The following is a 27,917-nucleotide window of genomic DNA, read 5'->3' on the forward strand; positions in this document are numbered from 1 at the left end:
CCAAGACTGGTTGGGCCTCTATGCAGGTTTAGCCGGTTCCTGTTTAGAGGAGGAAGAGGAAGAATTTCCTTTGAAATTACGAAAGGAATGAAAATTACTCTGTCATCTCTTCTGTTTGTTTCTCTTATCCTGAGGGAGAAGATGACCCTTACCTCCCGTGATATCAGAAATAATTTCCGTCAAACCAGGTCCAAACAAGGTATTCCCCTTGTAAGGAATAGCCAGAAGTTTAGATTAGAGGAAACGTCTGCAGACCAAGGCTTTAACCATAAGGCTCTGCGAGCTAAAATAGAAAACCCCGAAATCTTAGCTCCCAGCTTGATAACCTGAAGAGACGTGTCTGTAATAAAGGCATTAGCAAGTTTAAAAACCTTTATGCTATCCTGGATCTCACCCAAAGAAGTTTCCGTCCTGAGAGCCTCAGACAGGGCATCAAACCAATACGCTGCCACACTGGTCACGGTAGCAATGCAAACGGCCGGCTGCCATTGCAGACCCTGGTGCACATATTTTTTTGAGTAAGCCCTCTACCTTTTTATCCATAGGATCTTTGAAAGGACAACTATCCTCTATGGGAATAGTAGTTCTCTTAGCCAAAGTGGAAACGGCTCCTTCCACCTTAGGAACTGTTTGCCAGGCCTGTTTGATAGAGTCCTCTATGGGAAACATCTTCTTAAAAATAGGAGAGGGATAAAAAAGGTATACCTGGTCTCTCCCATTCTTTAGCAATGATCTCTAAAGCCCGGTCTGGAACAAGAAATACGTCTGAGGAGGAAGGAACCTCAAAATATTTGTTCAGCTTACTAGACTTTTTAGGGACAACCACCACTGTGGAGTCACCGTCGTCCAGAGTAACTAAAACCTCCCTAAGTAACAGACGGAGGTGTTCTAGTTTAAATCTAAAGGATACAACCTTAGAATCCGTCAGAGGTATTACAGTTTCAGAATCTGAAATTTCCCCTTCAGATGCCACCGTGGTATCCTCCTCTTCGGGCCTTTGGGAGGGTACCTCCGAAATCGCCACCATAGCGTCAGAAACCTCACTTACTGACTGTCTGATTTTTCTCTTACGATTGCCCTGCAGCATTGGAAAAGCAGACAATGCATCAGAAATTGTAGAAGACATTTGAGAAGCTATGTCTTTTAAAGTAACCCCAGCAGGGGCTAGGGCAGAATTGCAGGGCACTGCTTGTGTGGGCGTTAAAATTTGGGACGCTTGGGGAGAAAGCAACGCCATATCTTGAACCTCGTCATTAGACTCTTGGGCAGCATCCGTCTTTGAAAAAATTCTCAGAAAAAATATTTTCCCTGTTAATACAGGAGGGACAGAAAGGGATAGGTGGTTCCACATTTGCACCAAAACATAAGGAGCAAGTGACCCCTTGCAATGCTCCTTGGTACCATACTGTTCACTATGAGTAAATAAATCCGTAAATAAACTCAAAAATAGAATAAAAAAACATAATTTATGTAAGAACTTACCTGATAAATTCATTTCTTTCATATTAACAAGAGTCCATGAGCTAGTGACGTATGGGATATACATTCCTACCAGGAGGGGCAAAGTTTCCCAAACCTTAAAATGCCTATAAATACACCCCTCACCACACCCACAAATCAGTTTAACGAATAGCCAAGAAGTGGGGTGATAAGAAAAAAAGTGCGAAGCATATAAAATAAGGAATTGGAATAATTGTGCTTTATACAAAAAAATCATAACCACCACAAAAAAGGGTGGGCCTCATGGACTCTTGTTAATATGAAAGAAATTAATTTATCAGGTAAGTTCTTACATAAATTATGTTTTCTTTCATGTAATTAACAAGAGTCCATGAGCTAGTGACGTATGGGATAATGACTACCCAAGATGTGGATCTTTCCACACAAGAGTCACTAGAGAGGGAGGGATAAAATAAAGACAGCCAATTCCTGCTGAAAATAATCCACACCCAAAATAAAGTTTAACAAAAAACATAAGCAGAAGATTCAAACTGAAACCGCTGCCTGAAGAACTTTTCTACCAAAAACTGCTTCAGAAGAAGAAAATACATCAAAATGGTAGAATTTAGTAAAAGTATGCAAAGAGGACCAAGTTGCTGCTTTGCAGATCTGGTCAACCGAAGCTTCATTCCTAAACGCCCAGGAAGTAGATACTGACCTAGTAGAATGAGCTGTAATTCTCTGAGGCGGAATTTTACCCGACTCAACATAGGCAAGATGAATTAAAGATTTCAACCAAGATGCCAAAGAAATGGCAGAAGCTTTCTGGCCTTTCCTAGAACCGGAAAAGATAACAAATAGACTAGAAGTCTTACGGAAAGATTTCGTAGCTTCAACATAATATTTCAAAGCTCTAACAACATCCAAAGAATGCAACGATTTCTCCTTAGAATTCTTAGGATTAGGACATAATGAAGGAACCACAATTTCTCTACTAATGTTGTTGGAATTCACAACTTTAGGTAAAAATTCAAAAGAAGTTCGCAACACCGCCTTATCCTGATAAAAAATCAGAAAAGGAGACTCACAAGAAAGAGCAGATAATTCAGAAACTCTTCTAGCAGAAGAGATGGCCAAAAGGAACAAAACTTTCCAAGAAAGTAATTTAATGTCCAATGAATGCATAGGTTCAAACGGAGGAGCTTGAAGAGCTCCCAGAACCAAATTCAAACTCCAAGGAGGAGAAATTGACTTAATGACAGGTTTTATACGAACCAAAGCTTGTACAAAACAATGAATATCAGGAAGAATAGCAATCTTTCTGTGAAAAAGAACAGAAAGAGCGGAGATTTGTCCTTTCAAAGAACTTGCGGACAAACCCTTATCTAAACCATCCTGAAGAAACTGTAAAATTCTCGGTATTCTAAAAGAATGCCAAGAAAAATGATGAGAAAGACACCAAGAAATATAAGTCTTCCAGACTCTATAATATATCTCTCTGGATACAGATTTACGAGCCTGTAACATAGTATTAATCACGGAGTCAGAGAAACCTCTTTGACCAAGAATCAAGCGTTCAATCTCCATACCTTTAAATTTAAGGATTTCAGATCCGGATGGAAAAAAGGACCTTGTGACAGAAGGTCTGGTCTTAACGGAAGAGTCCATGGTTGGCAAGATGCCATCCGGACAAGATCCGCATACCAAAACCTGTGAGGCCATGCCGGAGCTATTAGCAGAACAAACGAGCATTCCCTCAGAATCTTGGAGATTACTCTTGGAAGAAGAACTAGAGGCGGAAAGATATAGGCAGGATGATACTTCCAAGGAAGTGATAATGCATCCACTGCCTCCGCCTGAGGATCCCGGGATCTGGACAGATACCTGGGAAGTTTCTTGTTTAGATGAGAGGCCATCAGATCTATCTCTGGGAGCCCCCACATTTGAACAATCTGAAGAAATACCTCTGGGTGAAGAGACCATTCGCCCGGATGCAACGTTTGGCGACTGAGATAATCCGCTTCCCAATTGTCTACACCTGGGATATGAACTGCAGAGATTAGACAGGAGCTGGATTCCGCCCAAACCAAAATTCGAGATACTTCTTTCATAGCCAGAGGACTGTGAGTCCCTCCTTGATGATTGATGTATGCCACAGTTGTGACATTGTCTGTCTGAAAACAAATGAACGATTCTCTCTTCAGAAGAGGCCAAAACTGAAGAGCTCTGAAAACTGCACGGAGTTCCAAGATATTGATCGGTAATCTCACCTCCTGAGATTCCCAAACTCCTTGTGCCGTCAGAGATCCCCACACAGCTCCCCAACCTGTGAGACTTGCATCTGTTGAAATTACAGTCCAGGTCGGAAGAACAAAAGAAGCCCCCTGAATTAAACGAAGGTGATCTGTCCACCACGTTAGAGAGTGTCGAACAATCGGTTTTAAAGATATTAATTGATATATCTTCGTGTAATCCCTGCACCATTGGTTCAGCATACAGAGCTGAAGAGGTCGCATGTGAAAACGAGCAAAGGGGATCGCGTCCGATGCAGCAGTCATAAGACCTAGAATTTCCATGCATAAGGCTACCGAAGGGAATGATTGAGACTGAAGGTTTCGACAAGCTGTAATCAATTTTAGACGTCTCTTGTCTGTTAAAGACAGAGACATGGACACTGAATCTATCTGGAAACCCAGAAAGGTTACCCTTGTTTGAGGAATCAAAGAACTTTTTGGTAAATTGATCCTCCAACCATGATCTTGAAGAAACAACACAAGTCGATTCGTATGAGACTCTGCTAAATGTAAAGACTGAGCAAGTACCAAGATATCGTCCAAATAAGGAAATACCACAATACCCTGTTCTCTGATTACAGACAGAAGGGCACCGAGAATCTTTGTGAAAATTCTTGGAGCTGTAGCAAGGCCAAACGGTAGAGCCACAAATTGGTAATGCTTGTCTAGAAAAGAGAATCTCAGGAACTGATAATGATCTGGATGAATCGGAATATGCAGATATGCATCCTGTAAATCTATTGTGGACATATAATTCCCTTGCTGAACAAAAGGCAATATAGTCCTTACAGTTACCATCTTGAACGTTGGTATCCTTACATAACGATTCAATAATTTTAGATCCAGAACTGGTCTGAAGGAATTCTCCTTCTTTGGTACAATGAAGAGATTTGAATAAAACCCCATCCCCTGTTCCGGAACTGGAACTGGCATAATTACTCCAGCCAACTCTAGATCTGAAACACAATTCAGAAATGCTTGAGCTTTCACTGGATTTACTGGGACATGAGAAAGAAAAAATCTCTTTGCAGGAGGTCTCATCTTGAAACCAATTCTGTACCCTTCTGAAACAATGTTCTGAATCCAAAGATTGTGAACAGAATTGATCCAAATTTCTTTGAAAAAACGTAACCTGCCCCCTACCAGCTGGACTGGAATGAGGGCCGTACCTTCATGTGAACTTAGAAGCAGGCTTTGCCTTTCTAGCAGGCTTGGATTTATTCCAGACTGGAGATGGTTTCCAAACTGAAACTGCTCCTGAGGACGAAGGATCAGGCTTTTGTTCTTTGTTGAAACGAAAGGAACGAAAACGATTGTTAGCCCTGTTTTTACCTTTAGACTTTTTATCCTGTGGTAAAAAAGTTCCTTTCCCACCAGTAACAGTTGAAATAATAGAATCCAACTGAGAACCAAATAATTTGTTTCCCTGGAAAGAAATGGAAAGTAGAGTTGATTTAGAAGCCATATCAGCATTCCAGGTCTTAAGCCATAAAGCTCTTCTGGCTAAGATAGCCAGAGACATAAACCTAACATCAACTCTAATAATATCAAAAATGGCATCACAGATAAAATTATTAGCATGCTGGAGAAGAATAATAATATCATGAGAATCATGATGTGTTACTTGTTGCGCTAGAGTTTCCAACCAAAAAGTTGAAGCTGCAGCAACATCAGCCAATGATATAGCAGGTCTAAGAAGATTACCTGAACATAGATAAGCTTTTCTTAGAAAAGATTCAATTTTTCTATCTAAAGGATCCTTAAACGAGGTACCATCTGACGTAGGAATGGTAGTACGTTTAGCAAGGGTAGAAATAGCCCCATCAACTTTAGGGATTTTGTCCCAAAATTCTAACCTGTCAGGCGGAACAGGATATAATTGCTTAAAGCGTTTAGAAGGAGTAAATGAATTACCCAATTTATCCCATTCCTTGGAAATTACAGCAGAAATAGCATTAGGAACAGGAAAGACTTCTGGAATAACCGCAGGAGCTTTAAAAACCTTATCCAAACGTATAGAATTAGTATCAAGAGGACTAGAATCCTCTATTTCTAAAGCAATTAGTACTTCTTTAAGTAAAGAGCGAATAAATTCCATCTTAAACAAATATGAAGATTTATCAGCATAAATCTCTGAGATAGAATCCTCTGAACCAGAAGAGTCCAAAGAATCAGAATGATGGTGTTCATTTAAAAATTCATCTGTAGAGAGAGAAGATTTAAAAGACTTTTTACGTTTACTAGAAGGAGAAATAACAGACAAAGCCTTCTTTATGGATTCAGAAACAAAATCTCTTATGTTATCAGGAACATTCTGCACCTTAGATGTTGAGGGAACTGCAACAGGCAATGGTACATCACTAAAGGAAATATTATCTGCTTTAACAAGTTTGTCATGACAATTATTACAAACAACAGCTGGAGGAATAGCTACCAAAAGTTTACAGCAGATACACTTAGCTTTGGTAGATCCAGCAGGCAGTGGTTTTCCTGTAGTATCTTCTGGCTCAGATGCAACGTGAGACATCTTGCAATATGTAAGAGAAAAAACAACATATAAAGCAAAATAGAACAAATTCCTTATAAGACAGTTTCAGGAATGGGAAAAAATGCCAAACATCAAGCTTCTAGCAACCAGAAGCAAATGAAAAATGAGACTGAAATAATGTGGAGACAAAAGAGACGCCCATATTTTTTAGCGCCAAATAAGACGCCCACATTATTTGGCGCCTAAATGCTTTTGGCGCCAAAAATGACGCAACATCCGGAACGCCGACATTTTTGGCGCAAAATAACGTCAAAAAAATGACGCAACTTCCGGCGACACGTATGACGCCGGAAACGGAAAAGAATTTTTGCGCCAAAAAAGTCCGCGCCAAGAATGACGCAATAAAATGAAGCATTTTCAGCCCCCGCGAGCCTAACAGCCCACAGGGAAAAAAGTCAAATTTTTGAGGTAAGAAAAAATATGATAATTCAATGCATAATCCCAAATATGAAACTGACTGTCTGGAAATAAGGAAAGTTGAACATTCTGAGTCAAGGCAAATAAATGTTTGAATACATATATTTAGAACTTTATAAATAAAGTGCCCAACCATAGCTTAGAGTGTCACAGAAAATAAGACTTACTTACCCCAGGACACTCATCTACATGTTTGTAGAAAGCCAAACCAGTACTGAAACGAGAATCAGTAGAGGAAATGGTAAATATAAGAGTATATCGTCGATCTGAAAAGGGAGGTAAGAGATGAATCTCTACGACCGATAACAGAGAACCTTATGAAATAGACCCCGTAGAAGGAGATCACTGCATTCAATAGGCAATACTCTCTTCACATCCCTCTGACATTCACTGCACGCTGAGAGGAAAACCGGGCTCCAACTTGCTGCGGAGCGCATATCAACGTAGAATCTAGCACAAACTTACTTCACCACCTCCCTTGGAGGCAAAGTTTGTAAAAACTGATTTGTGGGTGTGGTGAGGGGTGTATTTATAGGCATTTTAAGGTTTGGGAAACTTTGCCCCTCCTGGTAGGAATGTATATCCCATACGTCACTAGCTCATGGACTCTTGTTAATTACATGAAAGAAATGTTTGTACAAAAAACGTAATTTTATCTTTAAATTTAAACAGGTAACTTTTACCCAACTAAGCAATTTTGCTGTCAGATCTGAGACTGCTCTACTAACAATAGAAATTAAATAATCCCCAGACACCTTTACAACCCCGCTGAGGTGCCTACCTGACCGCTAACCCGGAGTTAATGTCCCCTTCAGCTGTGGAGCAGGAACGATCCGGACCTCAGAATAGAAAACGCTACTCAGCAAAACTAGAAGCACCTGCTTGCTCCTACAACCATGCACTGCTAGTGACACGACATACAGTTGTCTCCGCTATGGAGGAAGAGACACAAACTAATGTGTAGTAAAAAAGGCGCACAAACCAATTGGACCACCCATCGTGGGCGTTACTGAATGCACCTCATCTCCCGATTGGCCTGTTCTATTAAGTGAAGCTGTCAGGAGACATAACCACCATATCAAGAAAAACGGCTTTACTCCCAGCCTAAGTGCCTGCAAAAATGACTGTCATAATACCGCCACAACTAGGAGAGTCTTTAGTCTCCAATATATTGAGCTCTGTTACAAACCTTATAAGTCTCAATAAATGAAAGTGCCCACTTTAAACTCGGAGTGTCTTTTTGTCTTTCCCCCAGAATACATAAAGCAGCACTTACCTTATAACTGCCTGACAACAAGGCAGTGCACAGGCTTGAGTGGTCCTATCCCTTACATCGACCTATGGATACACAAAAGTCTGAGTTAATCCACCTCAGGCTATAGAAGACAGGGCAGCATGAAATATGGGAGGCACAGTGAGAATTATGTCCCACCAGTTCCCAATGCTCTAAAAGCCACCAACGCCCTACTTAAGAGACTGATATGGGCTACGGCTACACCCTAGAACAAAGCAGCACAATCTTGTACTACTTTAAAAATAATAAACTCTTGATTGAAGAATCTTTTCTAACACCTAACTTTACCTCTTCCTAGCACTAACGTAGATAAAGAGAATGACTGGGGTGGGAGGGAAGGGAGGAGCTATTTAACAGCTCTGCTGAGGTGCTCTTTGCCTCCTCCTGATGACCAGGAGGCGAATAACCCATTAGTAATTAGATGATCCGTGGACTCATCGTGTCTTAAAAATAAAATGGAATAGCAAATTTAGAGAAGTTTAAGAAATTTTTAAGAGAAAAATTTTAATAATTTTAAGAGATGAATTTATGAAGGAGAAAGTATTCTGGAAGATTGTAATACTTACAAATGGTGCCAACATCCCCCGGTATGGAGGGAACTGCTGGGGTGCAGGGGGAGGTAGCCCTGGGCGGGCACCCGGCTCAGAGCCGGAAGGATGTGCCGTGTCTGCGGCAGGCTCACGGCCTTCACCATCCACTGTGCCCAGAGCCAACCCCCCCCTACCACCCCCGTCCCTCCAGCTCGTGACATCTGTGGGAAAAAGAGGAAAAAAGTAAGAACAGGAAAGGGTACCCTTAAATGATTACTAAACAAAGTAGAATACCATAATCAGTTAATGTATAATAAAAAGACAACACACAAGTTCTTAGAAATCTATAACTCATTTAAAATTCAAACTGACAAATTTTAAAGTTCTATTTCCTTCCCACTGCATCAAGCCAATCACAAAAACGCATATAGTATATTCTGTGAATTCCTGCACATGCTCAGTAGGAGCTGGGGCATCAGAAAGTGTATATAAAAAGATTGTGCACATTTAGATAATGGAAGTGAACTAGAAAGTTGTTTAACCCATTGGCTGCTAAGCCATTTCCCACCTGGGTGCTAAGCTGGTTTTTAGCTATTTTTATTTTTAGCTTTTTAACTTTTTTCCCAGATCCCCAAGACTTACACTGTTGGAAAGGTTAGGCGACTACCTTTCCAGGCAGCATGCCTTCATCTCCCTATACTTGTCCACTGTCAACTTTGAATAGTTGCATGGTGACATCACATCATTGCACGTGACGTCACAGCGCCAAACGTAAATCCCTGGCGATGACTGTCACTATACAGGCCAGATCGCGGGGTGGGAGTCAGTGGGAGCCCTCAGACAAGGTGGGTGAGTGCTATAGACGGCTCTGAGCAGTCGTCAGCACCTGACTGGGACAATTTGCGACGGCTCAGAGACGTTGTTAGCACTCATATAATGTGTGTGTGTGATATATACACACACTATATATATATATATAACAGAATTTATGTTTACCTGATAAATTACTTTCTCCAACGGTGTGTCCGGTCCACGGCGTCATCCTTACTTGTGGGATATTCTCCTCCCCAACAGGAAATGGCAAAGAGCCCAGCAAAGCTGGTCACATGATCCCTCCTAGGCTCCGCCTACCCCAGTCATTCGACCGACGTTAAGGAGGAATATTTGCATAGGAGAAACCATATGACACCGTGGTGACTGTAGTTAAAGAAAAAAAATTATCAGACCTGATTAAAAAACCAGGGCGGGCCGTGGACCGGACACACCGTTGGAGAAAGTAATTTATCAGGTAAACATAAATTCTGTTTTCTCCAACATAGGTGTGTCCGGTCCATGGCGTCATCCTTACTTGTGGGAACCAATACCAAAGCTTTAGGACACGGATGATGGGAGGGAGCAAATCAGGTCACCTAGATGGAAGACACCACGGCTTGCAAAACCTTTCTCCCAAAAATAGCCTCAGAAGAAGCAAAAGTATCAAACTTGTAAAATTTGGTAAAAGTGTGCAGTGAAGACCAAGTCGCTGCCCTACATATCTGATCAACAGAAGCCTCGTTCTTGAAGGCCCATGTGGAAGCCACAGCCCTAGTGGAATGAGCTGTGATTCTTTCGGGAGGCTGCCGTCCGGCAGTCTCGTAAGCCAATCTGATGATGCTTTTAATCCAAAAAGAGAGAGAGGTAGAAGTTGCTTTTTGACCTCTCCTTTTACCGGAATAAACAACAAACAAGGAAGATGTTTGTCTAAAATCCTTTGTAGCGTCTAAATAGAATTTTAGAGCGCGAACAACATCCAAATTGTGCAACAAACGTTCCTTCTTTGAAACTGGTTTCGGGCACAGAGAAGGTACGATAATCTCCTGGTTAATGTTTTTGTTAGAAACAACTTTTGGAAGAAAACCAGGTTTAGTACGTAAAACCACCTTATCTGCATGGAACACCAGATAAGGAGGAGAACACTGCAGAGCAGATAATTCTGAAACTCTTCTAGCAGAAGAAATTGCAACCAAAAACAAAACTTTCCAAGATAATAACTTAATATCAACGGAATGTAAGGGTTCAAACGGAACCCCCTGAAGAACTGAAAGAACTAAGTTGAGACTCCAAGGAGGAGTCAAAGGTTTGTAAACAGGCTTGATTCTAACCAGAGCCTGAATAAAGGCTTGAACATCTGGCACAGCTGCCAGCTTTTTGTGAAGTAACACAGACAAGGCAGAAATCTGTCCCTTCAGGGAACTTGCAGATAATCCTTTTTCCAATCCTTCTTGAAGGAAGGATAGAATCTTAGGAATCTTAACCTTGTCCCAAGGGAATCCTTTAGATTCACACCAACAGATATATTTTTTCCAAATTTTGTGGTAAATCTTTCTAGTTACAGGCTTTCTGGCCTGAACAAGAGTATCGATAACAGAATCTGAGAACCCTCGCTTCGATAAGATCAAGCGTTCAATCTCCAAGCAGTCAGCTGGAGTGAGACCAGATTCGGATGTTCGAACGGACCTTGAACAAGAAGGTCTCGTCTCAAAGGTAGCTTCCATGGTGGAGCCGATGACATATTCACCAGATCTGCATACCAAGTCCTGCGTGGCCACGCAGGAGCTATCAAGATCACCGACGCCCTCTCCTGATTGATCCTGGCTACCAGCCTGGGGATGAGAGGAAACGGCGGGAATACATAAGCTAGTTTGAAGGTCCAAGGTGCTACTAGTGCATCCACTAGAGCCGCCTTGGGATCCCTGGATCTGGACCCGTAGCAAGGAACTTTGCAGTTCTGACGAGAGGCCATCAGATCCATGTCTGGAATGCCCCACAGTTGAGTGATTTGGACAAAGATTTCCGGATGGAGTTCCCACTCCCCCGGATGCAATGTCTGACGACTCAGAAAATCCGCTTCCTAATTTTCCACTCCTGGGATGTGGATTGCAGACAGGTGGCAGGAGTGAGACTCCGCCCATTGAATGATTTTGGTCACTTCTTCCATCGCCAGGGAACTCCTTGTTCCCCCCTGATGGTTGATGTACGCAACAGTTGTCATGTTGTCTGATTGAAACCGTATGAACTTGGCCCTCGCTAGCTGAGGCCAAGCCTTGAGAGCATTGAATATCGCTCTCAGTTCCAGAATATTTATCGGTAGAAGAGATTCTTCCCGAGACCAAAGACCCTGAGCTTTCAGGGATCCCCAGACCGCGCCCCAGCCCATCAGACTGGCGTCGGTCGTGACAATGACCCACTCTGGTCTGCGGAAGGTCATCCCTAGTGACAGGTTGTCCAGGGACAGCCACCAACGGAGTGAGTCTCTGGTCCTCTGATTTACTTGTATCCTCAGAGACAAGTCTGTATAGTCCCCATTCCACTGACTGAGCATGCACAGTTGTAATGGTCTTAGATGAATGCGCGCAAAAGGAACTATGTCCATTGCCGCTACCATCAAACCTATCACTTCCATGCACTGCGCTATGGAAGGAAGAGGAACGGAATGAAGTATCCGACAAGAGTCTAGAAGTCTTGTTTTTCTGGCCTCTGTCAGAAAAATCCTCATTTCTAAGGAGTCTATTATTGTTCCCAAGAAGGGAACCCTTGTCGACGGAGATAGAGAACTCTTTTCCACGTTCACTTTCCATCCGTGAGATCTGAGAAAGGCCAGGACGATGTCCGTGTGAGCCTTTGCTTGAGGAAGGGACGACGCTTGAATCAGAATGTCGTCCAAGTAAGGTACTACAGCAATGCCCCTTGGTCTTAGCACAGCTAGAAGGGACCCTAGTACCTTTGTGAAAATCCTTGGAGCAGTGGCTAACCCGAAAGGAAGCGCCACGAACTGGTAATGCTTGTCCAGGAATGCGAACCTTAGGAACCGATGATTTTCCTTGTGGATAGGAATATGTAGATACGCATCCTTTAAATCCACCGTGGTCATGAATTGACCTTCCTGGATGGAAGAATTGTTCGAATGGTTTCCATCTTGAACGATGGAACCTTGAGAAACTTGTTTAAGATCTTGAGATCTAAGATTGGTCTGAACGTTCCCTCTTTTTTGGGAACTATGAACAGATTGGAGTAGAACCCCATCCCTTGTTCTCCTAATGGAACAGGATGAATCACTCCCATTGTTAACAGGTCTTCTACACAAAGTAAGAATGCCTGTCTTTTTATGTGGTCTGAAGACAACTGAGACCTGTGGAACCTCCCCCTTGGGGGAAGCCCCTTGAATTCCAGAAGATAACCTTGGGAGACAATTTCTAGTGCCCAAGGATCCAGAACATCTCTTGCCCAAGCCTGAGCGAAGAGAGAGAGTCTGCCCCCCACCAGATCCGGTCCCGGATCGGGGGCCAACATTTCATGCTGTCTTGGTAGCAGTGGCAGGTTTCTTGGCCTGCTTTCCCTTGTTCCAGCCTTGCATTGGTCTCCAAGCTTGCTTGGCTTGAGAAGTATTACCCTCTTGCTTAGAGGACGTAGCACTTTGGGCTGGTCCGTTTCTACGAAAGGGACGAAAATTAGGTTTATTTTTGGCCTTGAAAGGCCGATCCTGAGGAAGGGCATGGCCCTTACCCCCAGTGATATCAGAGATAATCTCTTTCAAGTCAGGGCCAAACAGCGTTTTCCCCTTGAAAGGAACGTTAAGTAGCTTGTTCTTGGAAGACGCATCAGCTGACCAAGATTTCAACCAAAGCACTCTGCGCGCCACAATAGCAAACCCAGAATTCTTAGCCGCTAACCTAGCCAATTGCAAAGTGGCGTCTAGGGTGAAAGAATTAGCCAATTTGAGAGCATTGATTCTGTCCATAATCTCCTCATAAGGAGGAGAATCACTATCGACCGCCTTTACCAGCTCATCGAACCAGAAACATGCGGCTGTAGCGACAGGGACAATGCATGAAATTGGTTGTAGAAGGTAACCCTGCTGAAAAAACATCTTTTTAAGTAAAAATGTACAAATATGTGTGCAAGAGAGATTTGCAACACACAAAGAGAAAGATTGCAGGTTGCTGGATTGTGTAATAACTGTACCCACTGTAGATAAAGGTCAGACACATAAAGAATAAGTAAGTATCAAAATCATCCGATCATTCACATTTATACTAAATAACTTTATTAGTGAAAAAATATATTGAAAGTCCGGCTGGACTCATACACATGCACACACACACATACTATTAAAACTAGCTGGAACTCAGATAATATTATTGGTATATCAGATAGCACTCCCGTATTCAAATTATAGTAACTAGCAGGGAATCTAAACTATTTATAGTGTTACAATATTGAACCCTGTTAGTATATAATAGATTATAGACAGCAAGAAAAAATAATTGCTGTATTAGTTAGTCCTCCTTTAAGGCAAGTCTACACTATTAGGATAGGCAAAAACACTGTATAGTCTGAGGTGCTGGGTATTAGTGCATGAATTAGCCAACCCAAGCACAGCCTTAAATATCTGCTTGTTTGAGTCCTAAACTGAGTGAGAGTTGCACTGAGATTATTGTTAACGATACTATTGCTAGTAATAGTTCAAGTGGTCAATATATAGGCCCCATAGATATAAAATATAAGCCTTGATTAAAGAGACAAAATATGTTGAGTGCCTCTTATTGAGCCACAATATAGCTGTTTGCCGTGGTATTTGTGACCTGGTATTCAGGGTGGATATATTTGAATAAATTAGCATAGACCGATATTGTTTGCTACAAACTAACAGACCTTGTCGCAATTTTACCACATCCAATAGTAGTGCTTGATAAGCTAGTTTGAATGTGGTGCAGTTAGCCTGCTTTTTAATTAATATAAGTCGCTATTGTTTGCTGCAAACTAACAAGCGTGTCAGCAATTATAACACATCACACAACAGTGCTTAATCAGCCAGTTTGAATGCTGTGCAGTTAGTCTGCTTAATACCGTAAATTTATGAGTTTTAGAAATCTGACCCCTATTATCGGCCGGAAAATTCCCACTGAAATACTTAGAGATATCCCATTGCAAACAGCCACCAAGTTAAATCGTCTACATTAGACGTAAATGAGGACTAAGCTATAAAAAGGTCTCTTCTATAGCGGAGACCTGATTACTTTTAACTGTCTATGAATATTGGGATAGTATCAAGAGTGCTAGCACTGAGTCAGCAAATTAAAAATTGGGGGTTCAATAACCCCGTGTTCGTGCCCCTGACGCGCGTTTCACATTAGTAAACCTTCTAATTTTTTATCCATAGGATCTTTGAAAGCACAACTATCTTCTATGGGTATAGTGGTGCGTTTGTTTAAAGTGGAAACCGCTCCCTCGACCTTGGGGACTGTCTGCCATAAGTCCTTTCTGGGGTCGACCATAGGAAACAATTTTTTAAATATGGGGGGAGGGACGAAAGGAATACCGGGCCTTTCCCATTCTTTATTTACAATGTCCGCCACCCGCTTGGGTATAGGAAAAGCTTCTGGGAGCCCCGGGACCTCTAGGAACTTGTCCATTTTACATAGCTTCTCTGGGATGACCAAATTGTCACAGTCATCCAGAGTGGATAATACCTCCTTAAGCAGAGCGCGGAGATGTTCCAACTTAAATTTAAACGTAATCACATCAGGTTCAGCTTGTTGAGAAATGTTCCCTGAATATGTAATTTCTCCCTCAGACAAAACCTCCCTGGCCCCATCAGACTGGTTTAGGGGCCCTTCAGAACCATTATTATCAGCGTCGTCATGCTCTTCAGTATCTAAAACAGAGCAGTCGCGCTTACGCTGATAAGAGTGCATTTTGGCTAAAATGTTTTTGACAGAATTATCCATTACAGCCGTTAATTGTTGCATAGTAAGGAGTATTGGCGCGCTAGATGTACTAGGGGCCTCCTGAGTGGGCAAGACTCGTGTAGACGAAGGAGGGAATGATGCAGTACCATGCTTACTCCCCTCACTTGAGGAATCATCTTGGGCATCATTGTCATTGTCACATAAATCACATTTATTTAAATGAGAAGGAACTCTGGCTTCCCCACATTCAGAACACAGTCTATCTGGTAGTTCAGACATGTTAAACAGGCATAAACTTGATAACAAAGTACAAAAAACGTTTTAAAATAAAACCGTTACTGTCACTTTAAATTTTAAACTGAACACACTTTATTACTGCAATTGCGAAAAAATATGAAGGAATTGTTCAAAATTCACCAAAATTTCACCACAGTGTCTTAAAGCCTTAAAAGTATTGCACACCAAATTTGGAAGCTTTAACCCTTAAAATAACGGAACCGGAGCCGTTTTTAACTTTAACTCTAAAAAACTCTAAGCCATCTCCGTGGAGATGTTGCCTGTACAACGGCAAAGAGAATGACTGGGGTAGGCGGAGCCTAGGAGGGATCATGTGACCAGCTTTGCTGGGCTCTTTGCCATTTCCTGTTGGGGAGGAGAATATCCCACAAGTAAGGATGACGCCGTGGACCGGACACACCTATGTTGGAGAAATATATATATATATATATATATATATATATATATATATATATATATATATATAAAAAAATAGTATACAGTCTCTCTCTAGAGACAGCATTCCCAACTGCGCACACACCAATTCAGTGCAAATATTCAGCGTAAAACCCAAATCTCTCTCAATACGCGGTATTGCCCCTCCCATACACAGCATATCTGCAATGGCTTACTCTGAGGGCGGAGGCTTGGTCCTGGCCCATACGACACAGCGGAGGTTCCCTGGTCTTGCCCACTCTTTTCCGGGTCCCCAGCTGCCTGAAGGGTTGGAAATTCCTCTCGAGAGAATGGCGATAGTCGGCTTGATACCTTTCCACCTAGACAGCGAAGAGGGCGGAATAGTAAGTTAGAATGATATTTCCATACAAGGCCTGGATCAGTGTTCCACTTCCCCTAATCTAGTCAATCATCCCCAAAAGCTGAAGAGAAACTCTGATCCAGGTCATCACATGCTCCGATTTAGCTTCTTTACACTACTCACCATCTCCTTGTACTCCATGAGTAACACTGGCCTGTGCCCAAGTCTTTACGGCGGCGACGACCGGAGGGGGGGCCTGCAATGAGAGGGTTATAGTTATAGAGGGCAACATAAGCCAGGTGTAATTTAAATGTTGAAAATTCAAATGTATGGGCAACAGCACCAAACCTTTGGGTTTCCCAGCACAGAGTTAGGGATCAGCCACTTCCACATATACAATCAAAGAAGATGATATATCCAGTCTCAGATAAATAAAAAAAAGGACTTTTATTTCTCTTTCATGGTCAAAAGTACAAAACAAAAGCAACATTTCTGGCCTGAAACTGTGTTTCTTGTTTTGGACCATGAAAGTAAAATAAAAAGGTACGTTTTTAAATGTATCTAAGGCTAAAGCTATCTTCTTTCTTTAAAATGGTGACCATGACTGCAAGTTCAGTTATACAAACTCATTTAAAGAGACGGCAAACACCTTTAGATTATGCAAAATGTTTGCTTATGTGTAATGAAACAACTTTACAATATATTTATGATTTAATTATGCTTTTTATGTTTTTAATCCTCAGAGCTTGAAATGCACCCTGCTGATTTTTCAAGGCTACCTCTGCTACATATCCGCCCCAAATTGGCTTTATCAGATAACAACTGAAAAACAATGCACTTTATGCTAACTTTATGATAGCTAGCCTTGTTGTCTGTGGACTAAAGCCCACACTGGATTTTGAGACATTTATCTGTAAGATAGTTTTTTTAGCTCTGTTTAAAACTTTTGTTTAAATTATTCTACCATCCCTTTTTTGTGGTATCTCTCCCACAGGTTCTGTAAGAAACCGATTTAGCTTTTCATCTGCCTTCAGGGATAATAACAATATTAAGAATACACGCTAATACTTTATTGCTCCCTAATATTGCCTAAAGAAATGCACTGTAGGTGCAAGTAGGTTTATGTAGCATGGAGAGAAAAACCTGAAATAACCCGATAGGTTAAACATTCAACAGCTAACAATACTCTAAGAGATTTACATGGACACAGCATTAACCCCAGTCCTATCTTGAGAGAGAAACTACCAATTAAAGGACTAAATTCTCTTCGAAGAACCATCTTCACCTCCTCCTAGTTACAGAGGCAAAGAATGACTGGGGGAGTATGGTTAATAAGAGTATACTTAAAGGGCCACTGTAAGTAAATATTTTCTATGCCTGTTACTAACTAACTACCCCAAATACGCTTTTTATCAATAGCATTTCATTAACATATCTCTACCGTATATCAGAAAAAACATAATTTATGCTTACCTGATAAATTCCTTTCTTCTGTTGTGTGATCAGTCCACGGGTCATCATTACTTCTGGGATATAACTCCTCCCCAACAGGAAATGCAAGAGGATTCACCCAGCAGAGCTGATATAGCTCCTCCCCTCTACGTCAGTCCCAGTCATTCGACCAAGAATCAACGAGAAAGGAGTAACCAAGGGTGAAGTGGTGACTGGAGTATAATTTAAAAGATATTTACCTGCCTTAAAAACAGGGCGGGCCGTGGACTGATCACACAACAGAAGAAAGGAATTTATCAGGTAAGCATAAATTATGTTTTCTTCTGTTATGTGTGATCAGTCCACGGGTCATCATTACTTCTGGGATACCAATACCAAAGCAAAAGTACACGGATGACGGGAGGGATAGGCAGGCTCATTATACAGAAGGAACCACTGCCTGAAGAACCTTTCTCCCAAAAATAGCCTCCGAAGAAGCAAAAGTGTCAAATTTGTAAAATTTGGAAAAAGTATGAAGCGAAGACCAAGTTGCAGCCTTGCAAATCTGTTCAACAGAGGCCTCATTCTTAAAGGCCCAAGTGGAAGCCACAGCTCTAGTGGAATGAGCTGTAATTCTTTCAGGAGGCTGCTGTCCAGCAGTCTCATAGGCTAAACGTATTATGTTACGAAGCCAAAAAGAGAGAGAGGTAGCAGAAGCTTTTTGACCTCTCCTCTGTCCAGAATAAACGACAAACAGGGAAGAAGTTTGACGAAACTCTTTAGTTGCCTGCAAGTAGAACTTGAGGGCACGAACTACATCCAGATTGTGTAGAAGACGTTCCTTCTTTGAAGAAGGATTTGGACACAAGGATGGAACAACAATCTCTTGATTGATATTCCTGTTAGTAACTACCTTAGGTAAGAACCCAGGTTTAGTACGCAGAACTACCTTGTCTGAGTGAAAAATCAGATAAGGAGAATCACAATGTAATGCTGATAACTCAGAGACTCTTCGAGCCGAGGAAATAGCCATTAAAAACAGAACTTTCCAAGATAACAATTTTATATCAATGGAATGAAGGGGTTCAAACGGAACACCCTGTAAAACGTTAAGAACTAAGTTTAAACTCCATGGTGGAGCAACAGCTTTAAACACAGGCTTGATCCTAGCTAAAGCCTGACAAAAGGCCTGGACGTCTGGATTTTCTGACAGACGCCTGTGTAACAAGATGGACAGAGCTGAAATCTGTCCCTTTAATGAACTAGCCGATAAACCCTTTTCTAAGCCCTCTTGTAGAAAGGACAAGATCCTAGAGATCCTAACTTTACTCCAGGAGTAACGTTTGGATTCACACCAGTATAGGTATTTACGCCATATTTTATGGTAAATCTTTCTGGTAACAGGCTTCCTAGCCTGTATCAGGGTATCAATAACCGACTCAGAAAAACCACGTTTTGATAAAATCAAGCGTTCAATTTCCAAGCAGTCAGTTTCAGAGAAGTTAGATTTTGATGTTTGAACGGACCCTGTATCAGAAGGTCCTGTCTTAGAGGTAGAGACCAAGGTGGACAGGATGACATGTCCACTAGATCTGCATACCAAGTCCTGCGTGGCCATGCAGGTGCTATTAGAATCACTGATGCTCTCTCCTGTTTGATTTTGGCAATCAATCGAGGAAGCAGCGGGAAGGGTGGAAACACATAAGCCATCCCGAAGTTCCAAGGTGCTGTCAAAGCATCTATCAGAACCGCTCCCGGATCCCTGGATCTGGACCCGTAGTGAGGAAGTTTGGCGTTCTGGCGAGACGCCATGAGATCTATCTCTGGTTTGCCCCAACGTCGAAGTATTTGGGCAAAGACCTCCGGATGAAGTTCCCACTCCCCCGGATGAAAAGTCTGGCGACTCAAGAAATCCGCCTCCCAGTTCTCCACTCCCGGGATGTGGATTGCTGACAGGTGGCAAGAGTGAGACTCTGCCCATCGAATTATCTTTGATACTTCCATCATTGCTAGGGAGCTTTTTGTCCCTCCCTGATGGTTGATGTAAGCTACAGTCGTGATATTGTCCGACTGAAACCTGATGAACCCCCGAGTTGTTAATTGGGGCCAAGCCAGAAGGGCATTGAGAACTGCTCTCAATTCCAGAATGTTTATTGGAAGGAGACTCTCCTCCTGATTCCATAATCCCTGAGCCTTCAGAGAATTCCAGACAGCGCCCCAACCTAGTAGGCTGGCGTCTGTTGTTACAATTGTCCAGTCTGGCCTGCTGAATGGCATCCCCCTGGACAGGTGTGGCCGATGAAGCCACCATAGAAGAGAATTTCTGGTCTCTTGATTCAGATTCAGAGTAGGGGACAAATCTGAGTAATCCCCATTCCACTGACTTAGCATGCATAATTGCAGCGGTCTGAGGTGTAGGCGTGCAAAAGGTACTATGTCCATTGCCGCTACCATTAAGCCGATCACCTCCATGCATTGAGCTACTGACGGGTGTTGAATGGAATGAAGGACACGGCATGCATCTTGAAGTTTTGTTAACCTGTCCTCTGTCAGGTAAATCTTCATTTCTACAGAATCTATAAGAGTCCCCAAGAATGGAACTCTTGTGAGAGGAAAAAGAGAACTCTTCTTTTCGTTCACTTTCCATCCATGCGACCTTAGAAATGCCAGAACTAACTCTGTATGAGACTTGGCAGTTTGAAAGCTTGAAGCCTGTATTAGAATGTCGTCTAGATACGGAGCTACCGAAATCCCTCGCGGTCTTAGTACCGCCAGGAGGGCACCTAGAATCTTTGTGAAGATTCTTGGGGCCGTAGCCAATCCGAATGGAAGAGCTACAAACTGGTAGTGCCTGTCTAGGAAGGCAAACCGTAGATACCGGTGATGATCTTTGTGGATCGGTATGTGAAGGTAAGCATCTTTTAAATCCACTGTGGTCATGTACTGACCCTTTTGGATCATGGGTAAGATTGTCCGAATAGTTTCCATTTTGAACGATGGAACTCTTAGGAATTTGTTTAGAATCTTTAAATCTAAGATTGGCCTGAAAGTTCCCTCTTTTTTGGGAACCACAAACAGGTTTGAGTAGAACCCTTGTCCTTGTTCCGACCGCGGAACCGGATGGATCACTCCCATTAATAACAGATCTTGTACACAGCGTAGAAACGCTTCTTTCTTTATCTGGTTTGTTGACAATCTTGACAGATGAAATCTCCCTCTTGGGGGAGATAATTTGAAGTCTAGAAGGTATCCCTGAGATATGATCTCTAGCGCCCAGGGATCCTGAACATCTCTTGCCCAGGCCTGGGCGAAGAGAGAAAGTCTGCCCCCCACTAGATCCGGTCCCGGATCGGGGGCTCTCGGTTCATGCTGTCTTTGGGGCAGCAGCAGGTTTCCTGGCCTGTTTGCCCTTGTTCCAGGACTGGTTGGGCTTCCAGCCTTGTCTGTAACGAGCAACAGCTCCTTCCTGTTTTGGTGCAGTGGAGGTTGATGCTGCTCCTGTTTTGAAATTCCGAAAGGGACGAAAATTAGACTGTCTAGCCTTAGCTTTGGCTTTGTCTTGAGGTAGGGCGTGGCCCTTACCTCCTGTAATGTCAGCGATAATTTCTTTCAAACCGGGCCCAAATAAGGACTGCCCCTTGAAAGGTATATTAAGTAATTTGGACTTAGAAGTAACATCAGCTGACCAGGATTTTAGCCACAGTGCCCTACGTGCCTGTATGGCGAATCCTGAGTTCTTAGCCGTAAGTTTGGTTAAATGTACTACGGCCTCCGAAATGAATGAATTAGCTAGTTTAAGGACTCTAAGCCTGTCCATAATGTCGTCTAGCGTATATGAACTAAGGTTCTCTTCCAGAGACTCAATCCAAAATGCTGCCGCAGCCGTAATCGGCGCGATACATGCAAGGGGTTGCAAAATAAAACCTTGTTGAACAAACATTTTCTTAAGGTAACCCTCCAATTTTTTATCCATTGGATCTGAAAAGGCACAGCTATCCTCCACCGGGATAGTGGTACGCTTAGCTAGAGTAGAAACTGCTCCCTCCACCTTAGGGACCGTTTGCCATAAGTCCCGAGTGGTGGCGTCTATTGGAAACATCTTTCTAAATATTGGAGGGGGTGAGAACGGCACACCGGGTCTATCCCACTCCTTAGTAACAATTTCAGTTAATCTCTTAGGTATAGGAAAAACGTCAGTACTCGCCGGTACCGCAAAGTATTTATCCAACCTACATAGTTTCTCTGGTATTGCAACGGTGTTACAATCATTGAGAGCTGCTAAGACCTCCCCTAGTAATACACGGAGGTTCTCCAATTTAAATTTAAAATTTGAAATATCTGAATCCAATCTGTTTGGATCAGAACCGTCACCCACAGAATGAAGCTCTCCGTCCTCATGCTCTGCAAGCTGTGACGCAGTATCAGACATGGCCCTAGTATTGTCAGCGCACTCTGTTCTCACCCCAGAGTGATCACGCTTGCCTCTTAGCTCAGGTAATTTAGACAAAACTTCAGTCATAACAGTAGCCATATCTTGTAATGTTATCTGTAATGGCCGCCCAGATGTACTAGGCGCCATAATATCACGCACCTCCCGGGCGGGAGATGCAGGTACTGCCGCGTGAGGCGAGTTAGTCGGCATAACTCTCCCCTCGCAGATTGGTGAAATTTGTTCACATTGTACAGATTGACTTTTATTTAAAGTAGCATCAATACAGTTAGTACATAAATTTCTATTGGGCTCCACCTTGGCATTGGAACAAATGACACAGATATCCTCTGAGTCAGACATGTTTAACACCCTAGCAATAACTTGCAACCTGGTTATAATCTTTTTTAGCAAAAACGTACTGTGCCTCAAAGAGGTACTTAAACGATTAAATGATTAAATGACAGTTGAGATAATAAACTGAGAACAGTTATAGCATCAACTTTAAAACAACACAACTTTTAGCAAGGTTTTGTTCCCATTAGTAAGATAACATAACTAAATTTGACATAAAAATTATTGAGTAACGTCTTTATCCACAGTCAATATAAAAAATTCTCACAGCTCTGCTGAGAGAATGTACCTCCCTTCAAGAAGTTTGAAGACCCCTGAGATCTGTCAGAGATGAACCGGATCATGCAGGAAAAATAATAGCTGACTGGAAATTGTTGATGCGTAGCAAAGAGCGCCAAAAACGGCCCCTCCCTCTCACACACAGCAGTGAAGAGAAACGAAACTGTCACAATTCAAAATAAACTACTGCCAAGTGGAAAATAAAGCCCAAACATTTATTTACTCAGTACCTCAGCAGTGTAAACGATTCTACATTCCAGCAAAAACGTTTAACATGATATAATACTTATTAAAAAGATTAGTGACCTTTAACAAAGTAGTTCCGGTGAAGTACCATTCCCAGAATACTGAAGTGTATACATACATGTCATTATAACGGTATAGCAGGATTTTCTCATCAATTCCATTCAGAAAATAAAAACTGCTACATACCTCAATGCAGATCCATCTGCCCCTGTCCCCTGATCTGAAGTTTTTACCTCCCTCAGATGGCCGAGAACAGCAATATGATCTTAACTACTCCGGTTAAAATCATAGTAAAAACTCTGGTAGATTCTTCCTCAAAGTCTGCCAGAGAAGTAATAACACGCTCCGGTGCTATTATAAAATAACAAACTTTTGATTGAAGTCATAAAAACTAAGTATAATCACCATAGTCCTCTCACACATCCTATCTAGTCGTTGGGTGCAAGAGAATGACTGGGACTGACGTAGAGGGGAGGAGCTATATCAGCTCTGCTGGGTGAATCCTCTTGCATTTCCTGTTGGGGAGGAGTTATATCCCAGAAGTAATGATGACCCGTGGACTGATCACACATAACAGAAGAAATTGTCTGCAAATTTAATTGTTTTCCAAACCCACTCCGTGGGTATCCTTTGCTCTGTACCAATCCGTTTACAATACCTAGGTTTCAAAATGGCGCTTTAAACACAATTTCATTGGTTTAAGTATTTTGAACACACAGTGCTGAAAAGAGTGGGCAGGATAACGTGATATCATCGGTGAATAAAAGATATAACTTTTAGAACGTTATGAAACTTAGTTTTGGAGAAAATATAGGTCAGTAGGTTTTAATTAATGTTTATTAACTTTAATATGTTAGTTGTTTGGCTTAAAAATTATAACAGAAAGTAATCCTTTAAGCTCTGGCTGTGGTGTTCTTTGCCTCCTCCTGGTGGCCAGGCGGTGAATTTCCCAAAAGTAATTGAATAGAATTGTGGACTCTCCATGCCATTGTAAAGGAAAAAAAAACCTTTAAGACAGCTGTTTAAAGACACCAACGTAATAACCAAATGATGCGGTACCTCTTGTGGAACTTGGGTAAGTTTCGGCGGGTTTAATGCAGGCGTCTGTGAAGCCGGCTGTGGCTGCGACTCCGGCTGCACTGCTGGAGACACATCGGTACTGAAGAGGGAAGAGCGTGTAAGAAAAAGGACTTATTGCTCACACAAGGATATTAGACACAGTGGCAGCAAAGTGACAAAGAGAAAGCTGGGCAAGGATTTAAAATAAATGAAGAAAAAAAAATGGAGAAAAAGTAAAACCTAAAAATAAGAAAACCAGGGAGAAGAGGGAAAGAAGAAAAGGATACAATTAAAGGGACATAAAAGTGCAAAAAGAAAAAAAAAATGCTTTAATATGTTACAGCATTTTATTATTGCACACAACTAAATACCTCCAAAACAGAAATGCACTACAGAGAGTTAGCTGATCACATCTGGTGATCCAATGACAAGAGGAACATGTGTATTCACCAATCAAAAGCTAGCTCCTAGTAATGCATTGCTGCTCCCGAGGCTACCTAGGTATGATTTTCAATCAAAGATGCCAAGAGAACAAAGTTAATATGATAATAGGGAAACCGAAAAGTTGGTTAAATTTGCATGCCCTATTTGAATCACGGATCTTTAATTTTTTTTCACTTTTATGTCCCCTGAAGAGAGAGTGCAACATCCATGTTGGAATGAAAGAACAGCACCCAGGCCCTCTGGCACTACCGTATTTAGCTCTTGGTTCTGAAAAATACTTATTGCGTCACGTCTGCTCATGCTGTCAGCTTCCTGTCTCTCTGAGACTTCCTTACCTCTTTGGCTCTGGCGTGTCCTGCTTGCTTGCCCATCCTGATCCGTCTTTGGGGACTAGTGTAACGTTTGGGTCATTCCCTTTGTTTTCTGCTTTCAAACTCGGAAGGTTGGCTGGGGGGGGCATGCGCCGGGCAATAGCAACTTTACCGAGACTCTGCAAGCCATGGCGGGGGGTGACTGAAAAGTTAAGTGACAGGTCAGCAAACGAACTGTAATAGGTATGGATTGTGTATAGCATAACATACATCGCCAACTTCCTTTTCTCTCAGTTACACCATGAAACGTGCACACATTGAAGACAATAGTGGTGATTACTTATATGCACATAGAGGTATGGCATGATGTATAAAGCACAAGTGCCAGTATGTGGCTATAAACCCTAAGAGTTTGGCTGCAACTTCTGGATTAAACATATAAACCTGAGGGGGGGAAAAAAACGGTAGCTTTTAGACTATAAAAAAAAAGCTCATGCTTAGCTGCACTTATCCTCGCTCTTCAACAATATAAGCTAAGACCAGGTGCTCCTAACTTGCGGTTTCCTGACATTTTAATGGTAAGAGCCCCAACTGTAATTTGGATGACGACACCCATTTCAATAAAGCTCAGTCTTGCCTCCACTAGGATGCTGATTGACAGCAAGGATAAGCTAGCTTGACAGTGTCTGTGGGATTTTGTATGGACAAAACAGTGCCCACCCTCAACCAGATCGGACATTGTTGAATCACACATTTTCCGTGTATGATTATGCAAACCCACAAAGTGGAACCTTCCCTAAAATCCGCTATGCATACAGGTAAAATCAGATCAGTACAATAAAAACAAAAATTTATGCTTACCTGAGAAATTTCTTTCTTTCTTGACACGGTGAGTCCACGGATCATTTAATTACTATTGGGAATATCACTCCTGCCCAGCAGGAGGCGGCAAAGAGCACCACAGCAAAGCTGTTAAATATCACCTCCCCTCCAACCCCAGTCATTCGACCGAAGAAAAAACAGAATTTATGTTTACCTGATAAATTACTTTCTCCAACGGTGTGTCCGGTCCACGGCGTCATCCTTACTTGTGGGATATTCTCTTCCCCAACAGGAAATGGCAAAGAGCCCAGCAAAGCTGGTCACATGATCCCTCCTAGGCTCCGCCTTCCCCAGTCATTCGACCGACGTAAAGGAGGAATATTTGCATAGGAGAAATCATATGATACCGTGGTGACTGTAGTTAGAGAAAATAAATCATCAGACCTGATTAAAAAACCAGGGTGGGCCGTGGACCGGACACACCGTTGGAGAAAGTAATTTATCAGGTAAACATAAATTCTGTTTTCTCCAACATAGGTGTGTCCGGTCCACGGCGTCATCCTTACTTGTGGGAACCAATACCAAAGCTTTAGGACACGGATGATGGGAGGGAGCAAATCAGGTCACCTAGATGGAAGGCACCACGGCTTGCAAAACCTTTCTCCCAAAAATAGCCTCAGAAGAAGCAAAAGTATCAAATTTGTAAAATTTAGTAAAAGTGTGCAGTGAAGACCAAGTCGCTGCCTTACATATCTGATCAACAGAAGCCTCGTTCTTGAAGGCCCATGTGGAAGCCACGGCCCTAGTGGAATGAGCTGTGATTCTTTCAGGAGGCTGCCGTCCGGCAGTCTCATAAGCCAATCTGATGATGCTTTTAAGCCAAAAAGAGAGAGAGGTAGAAGTTGCTTTTTGACCTCTCCTTTTGCCAGAATAAACAACAAACAAGGAAGATGTTTGTCTGAAATCCTTTGTAGCCTCTAAATAGAATTTTAGAGCACGAACTACATCCAAATTGTGCAACAAACGTTCCTTCTTTGAAACTGGATTCGGACACAAAGAAGGCACGACTATCTCCTGGTTAATATTTTTGTTAGAAACAACTTTCGGAAGAAAAACAGAATTTATGTTTACCTGATAAATTACTTTCTCCAACGGTGTGTCCGGTCCACGGCGTCATCCTTACTTGTGGGATATTCTCTTCCCCAACAGGAAATGGCAAAGAGCCCAGCAAAGCTGGTCACATGATCCCTCCTAGGCTCCGCCTACCCCAGTCATTCGACCGACGTAAAGGAGGAATATTTGCATAGGAGAAACCATATGATACCGTGGTGACTGTAGTTAAAGAAAATAAATTATCAGACCTGATTAAAAAACCAGGGCGGGCCGTGGACCGGACACACCGTTGGAGAAAGTAATTTATCAGGTAAACATAAATTCTGTTTTCTCCAACATAGGTGTGTCCGGTCCACGGCGTCATCCTTACTTGTGGGAACCAATACCAAAGCTTTAGGACACGGATGAAGGGAGGGAGCAAATCAGGTCACCTAAATGGAAGGCACCACGGCTTGCAAAACCTTTCTCCCAAAAATAGCCTCAGAAGAAGCAAAAGTATCAAATTTGTAAAATTTAGTAAAAGTGTGCAGTGAAGACCAAGTCGCTGCCTTACATATCTGATCAACAGAAGCCTCGTTCTTGAAGGCCCATGTGGAAGCCACAGCCCTAGTGGAATGAGCTGTGATTCTTTCAGGAGGCTGCCGTCCGGCAGTCTCGTAAGCCAATCTGATGATGCTTTTAATCCAAAAAGAGAGAGAGGTAGAAGTTGCTTTTTGACCTCTCCTTTTACCAGAATAAACAACAAACAAGGAAGATGTTTGTCTAAAATCCTTTGTAGCATCTAAATAGAATTTTAGAGCACGAACTACATCCAAATTGTGCAACAAACGTTCCTTCTTTGAAACTGGATTCGGACACAAAAAAGGCACGACTATCTCCTGGTTAATGTTTTTGTTAGAAACAACTTTCGGAAGAAAACCAGGTTTAGTACGCAGAACCACCTTATCTGCATGGAACACCAGATAAGGAGGAGAACACTGCAGAGCAGATAATTCTGAAACTCTTCTAGCAGAAGAAATTGCAACCAAAAACAAAACTTTCCAAGATAATAACTTAATATCAACGGAATGTAAGGGTTCAAACGGAACCCCCTGAAGAACTGAAAGAACTAAGTTGAGACTCCAAGGAGGAGTCAAAGGTTTGTA

The 27,917-nt window shown here is 42.2% G+C and overlaps 1 protein-coding gene across 1 annotated transcript in view; it reads right to left on the reverse strand.

Moving 5' to 3' along the window:
- The window catches only part of PRRC2A (proline rich coiled-coil 2A), a 354,922-nt gene that overhangs the window by 236,648 nt on the left and 90,357 nt on the right, over positions 1–27,917 (reverse strand). Inside the window, exons 3-7 of the mRNA XM_053721959.1 lie at positions 24,862–25,039; positions 24,083–24,182; positions 16,468–16,540; positions 16,160–16,303; positions 8,560–8,744 (exon numbers count right to left, since the gene is read on the reverse strand). Coding sequence (XP_053577934.1) covers positions 8,560–8,744; positions 16,160–16,303; positions 16,468–16,540; positions 24,083–24,182; positions 24,862–25,039 — 680 coding nt within the window. The remainder of the gene's footprint in view (positions 1–8,559; positions 8,745–16,159; positions 16,304–16,467; positions 16,541–24,082; positions 24,183–24,861; positions 25,040–27,917) is intronic.

This window comes from Bombina bombina, chromosome 7, assembly GCF_027579735.1.
Source record: "Bombina bombina isolate aBomBom1 chromosome 7, aBomBom1.pri, whole genome shotgun sequence".
NCBI lineage: Eukaryota > Metazoa > Chordata > Amphibia > Anura > Bombinatoridae > Bombina > Bombina bombina.